The sequence below is a fragment of the Lepisma saccharinum genome, chromosome 6 (assembly GCF_977018435.1).
Source record: "Lepisma saccharinum chromosome 6, izLepSacc3.1, whole genome shotgun sequence".
In the NCBI taxonomy this organism is placed as follows: domain Eukaryota; kingdom Metazoa; phylum Arthropoda; class Insecta; order Zygentoma; family Lepismatidae; genus Lepisma; species Lepisma saccharinum.
The window spans coordinates 92,797,788-92,802,667 of NC_139234.1; the positions used below are offsets into that span (position 1 = coordinate 92,797,788).

Below are 4,880 nucleotides of genomic sequence, written 5' to 3' on the forward strand. Positions count from 1 at the left end.
TTTCTTCTGTAAAAATAAATAAATGTGTCCGAAGGATAGTAAACAAGTACCCAATTGTGTATTGCAGAACATAGTTGAAGGTGCAATTATGCTTTTTACACGAAAATAACTTCGATTATTCACATTACGAGTAATTCTTTTGGGTCCTTTCTTCCATTGTGGAACATACATTTACAGCTGTGTATCATCGCGCGTCGTGCTTGTCTTTTGTCGATTTGGAGTGGGTATGCAGTGTCTCGACCTTCTTAACCGAAAAATACCTAATTTCATGTTCATTATGTCATCACAAACCATTGACAGACAGCCCCAAAAACCATTCACAATAACCCTAAAAACCATTCATGATAGCCCCATGGACCATATCTGGCAAGGTTAGGTAAGGATAGTTAAAAAATTCTCGTAAAAAAGGGCATGTTTGGAAACACTGGTGAGACCATGTGACTTCGACGCTCGCGCCATCTGCAGGTACATAATGGAAACAACGGCATAATGTTGTCGCTTTGCACAAAATGCAAGTTTATTATATCAAAAGTGCTTATTTCTTGTTGTGCAGCATTGTACGGTGAGAAAATACCTCCACGAACTTTCAAAATGCTACAGAAACTCATTTCCGCAAGTAGTTTCTTCTGTAAAAATGAAGAAATGTGTCTCCGATATAACAGACATTACCCATTTTATAAGCTCTTAAAAAAACATGCAATTATCATAATTACACATATGCACAAACAGGCAGACTACCCAAATGCCCAGGAGCACAAAACAAAACAGCAGCATCAACATGATTTTTCAACGGTCATCTTGCCAATAACATTTTAATCTACACCCAACTAATTATTTGAAAGGCACACGCTTGCATCAAAAATTATTATTTAGGTATCACATTTGTTACACAGCATAAATAACAAGACCCTCTACAAATACAGTGATAGGTACAAATTAATTTCATTCACTCTGCACAGACCTATCTTACATATATTTAGGGTAATACTCAACAGAAAAAAAGTCAAAAATTTCACTACAGCTAAGTGCATTTTCTTTATCACTATATTCCTCATAATTGTGCAACCTTGGTTTCTTTCTCTGTCACTTCTTCTTCATCATCAGTTCCATCTTCTTCACCAGATAAGCTCCCTTGTTTCTCCTTCTCATATGAAGAAATGTCTACCTTGAGTTTCTCACTAGATGGTTCTGAAGTAAGATAGCATGCAGTGATAAAAGGTCCATCACGCTGTGGACGAACACTAAGCACATCATTTATTAGGGCAGAAAAATTACTTTCTAAGTTGCTAACATCCATATTAAGTGTACCTATTGGTGCTTTGAAAAAGCCATAATCATGTTCAAATTCATCCTTTTCACATGTATATTGAATTCCTTTGACGAATTTCTTCACCAATTCTCCAATTTCTATTCCAAGTGTGCCATGTCTATAATTTGGAAGCTTACCACGTGGAATCAGCCCTCTTACTGCAGTAAGTTCAGGAAGAATATTTGGATGGGCCACCAAAATATCGAAGTCTTGCAGTGAAAACTTGCCTGATTCAATTTCCTTTATAAGCTCTGTATCTCCTGCTACGGCAGCTCCAGAATTTAATGCTTCTTTCTGAATTTCTGGAGTCTTGCAAAAAGCAAGAACGGTACGGTTTTGTCCATGATCAAATTCATAAGGCATAACAAGGAAACGTGTAAATTTATCCACATACCGATTTTTCTTCTTGGCAGTCATATCGAACTCAAGATTCACCTCCAAAAAAGAATCAAGTCTATTGTAAACAGTTGGGTGATGAGTTTCAACATGACACTTTGCTGCTTCTGAGAATGAAAACTCTACTGGCTTGAAGAACTTAGAAACCCATACATTATCTTCAGACAATGGTTTGTAGCTATAATCTACCCGCTTAGATGGTGCCGATGCCCTTTGTTGCTGCAGCAAACGAACTTTGTACGGTATGAATTCCTTTACCTGTACCTCTTTTTTCACCTTCTTTTTCCGTGCCTTTTCGCGAGTTCCTTTTCTTGCAGCATAGCACCTAACTGCAACATAGGCATATTTCAACTGGTCACTATGTAAACTGGGAACAAAATTCCTATAAAACATGCTATTCATAACACCAAAGCATGTAAGCATTGTCATTGCTCATTACAACCAATAGCACTAGAGAAAGATATTAATAACTATGTCTGAGAGTGAAGAACACTTAGACGTAAACCCTCAGTATTTGCATGTAACACCTGGGCGTAACACAAAACAGTAGGTTTATGCACACAACCACACAAAACCAAGAGAATGGGATACGCACCACAGAATACTACGAAACATAATGCTTGAGTCAGTGTTGCCACAAATTGAGGACACAATTTCCCTTTCTAAGGGTCAAAATTTCCCTTTTCGGACCAATTTTTCCCTTCACCTAAGCAAATCATACAAAAATAAGTATTAGTAGTGGAAGTAGCAGTAGCTGTAATTATTATTAGTGGTAGTGCTGGTGGTGGAAGCAGTAGTAGTAGTATTTCCGTTGGTCCATGTACGTGTGAATATAAAATGTTAAATGTTTCACATACATGTCACTTTCCGCTTCCTGACCAGATGATCCGGTTTGGATCCTGTTCAGGAATCCATTTAATCGTTAATCCTCATCGTTACTATTCGCGATTAAAATTAACCGATATGCCATCTGGTGGGATTTTCAGGAAGTACTCTAAGTAGGATACGTTGTGTTGAAGTCGTTTAAAGCGTGGGGGATATGCGAGAAAGTAAGGTCTACTGTTCAGGTTGTTTTTTTGCTCTAAATCGTTTTATGGGTCAGAACAAATTAAATGTTTTCATGTGTTTCCACCCTGTGGAATCAACAAATTGAAATTTGTTAATAAATCAGGGAAAACGTAATTGACACGTTAAACGTGATTGGTATGGGGGATATAACACTGTAACCCGCCAAGGAAATTACGAAGAATACACGAGTCTGCTTACTTTATTTTTCGAGAGATAAATATATATTATCATGAAAGTAAAGTTTTAAATTGTACTTTATAAATAAAGCTTTTTTTTTTCGAAAAATCATGAAGCGTCTTACCCAATGCGTCCATGTATTACCGGTATTACGTATGTGTGAAATTTGGAACAGGTGCAAGTCGATTAAGAGAGAAGATGAAAATAGTTTGAGAATGAATTAATGTCAAATGTAACCAGAAAAAAAAGTGGACATGCTAATCTTACTGTTTCATTCAGCACGATGTCCTTTTTCAGTGAGTATAGCCTGGTCATGAAATCGTGATTATTATTATTAAACCAGCCTTTCTCTTTCGAGAAAGAACCGCAACGATATGTTCGCAATTTTCTCCTGTCCCAGCTTTTCAAGTACAGGTTAATTTCAATTCCTTTATTTTCAAATAATTTCCGAGAACCCCAGTTACAACATGACGTGCAGATGATACAGCACTGCTTTGGACCATAGAAAAGTTAGGTAATAGAAGTGGAAGCTACATTTAAACCTCGCTGCGCTTTGAAATTGCATTTCCATCGGTGGCCAGTAGATGGCGCGGCCGTCTTCTTTTGCTGCTCGCAGTAAATAGGGAGGGGAGATTCATTGTCCCACTGGATGTCCTTCACCACAGAAAGGACAGGGGTGGGTTGTGAAACAGGTTTTCTGAAAACGAGGGGGGAATATATGTCTTTTTCTGATTTCATGCAGTTCGTGAATTTACGGAATGAGGACTTTGCCAGGCAGCTACATACCCTACCAGGGCGCGAAATCATTGAAGATTGTTTTGGGGGGGAGGGGGGCAAGAAGATTGTGGTCTACACAGACATACACAAACTATACATATATATTATGTATGTGCATGAAACTTTTCAAATTTTCTACCAAGCAACTGAGAAGAAAGAGCCTATATGATTAATATTTATAATGTTATTAAATATAAAAGTAAATTACTAAACATGTAAAAATACATTAGTATTTAATACATATAAGGGAATTTATTTGATATTGTTTATGTATCAGATATTTATAACTGCCTTCTCGATTGCGCCGTGAATACGTTTTCGCCTTGCAATCAAGGAGTCCCGGGTTCGATACCTGGTGGAGGCACATAGTGGTTCGGATCCCACTTTAAACTATCGTTTGATTGACTTGTTATTGATTTTTAGTTTTGGTTATTATGTATAGGTTTTCTACCTACCTGTGGGTGATCGCGGCGATAGGGTTGAAATAAAACATTATCTCTTATGCCTTTAGAATCGGTTTGGATGGAAGGGGGAAGGGTGCGTGGTATTCGCATTAACACAAGGTTAGTCGAGCAACTGTGCAGAATAAGGTTGACTAACAATGGCAGTGAGCCTAAAGTATCCAAAGTAAACATATATTGCTTAAATATGTCTGCATTATACAGTGACTCAACTACAGGGGGGACAGGGGCTAATGCGAGCAATTACCCCTTCGATTTCAAATTTTATGCAAATAAAAATTCATTTTGTAAAATTTTCTTGCTTGTTTCGCTCGCATTATCTGCTATTCTTGTTTTCATCAAGTTCAGAGGGACGGCGGGAGCCAGCCATTGGGCACGAATGATCTAAAAAAAGTTGTAAAAGAGAGAATGCCATGGCGTCCAGGGAAATTAATTGCGCACTAATAAATCAATATTGTTTTCAATTGCACAAATTGGATCTAAAAATTTTTGAGGTATCTATCTGCATTTTTCCGGACCTTCTCATCGGACTAAAATGTATAATATATAGTAATCCCCTCACATTAGCCTTCTAATACTAATAGTAACTAATGTATTCAACAATGTGCTCATTTCTGTTTTGGGGGTTGAACTGGACCTCTAGATTTCCAGTGTTAACCCAGCATCACAAGTTCAATTGGAATCTAGTAGAA

At 37.5% G+C, this 4,880-nt stretch overlaps 1 protein-coding gene across 1 annotated transcript; it reads right to left on the reverse strand.

Annotated features, from left to right (window-relative positions):
* Positions 1-849: 849 nt before the first annotated feature.
* On the reverse strand, positions 850-2,306 carry mRpL1 (mitochondrial ribosomal protein L1). Its single transcript, XM_083124848.1, has one exon. The coding sequence runs from the start codon at positions 2,132-2,134 to the stop codon at positions 1,052-1,054; it is 1,083 nt and encodes a 360-aa protein (XP_082980974.1). The 5' UTR covers positions 2,135-2,306; the 3' UTR covers positions 850-1,051.
* Positions 2,307-4,880: the final 2,574 nt, after the last annotated feature.

Bases quoted from the DNA above. Each gene is read 5' to 3' on its own strand.
- mRpL1 (XM_083124848.1), bottom strand. From the start codon at position 2,134: ATGACAATGCTTACATGCTTTGGTGTTATGAATAGCATGTTTTATAGG.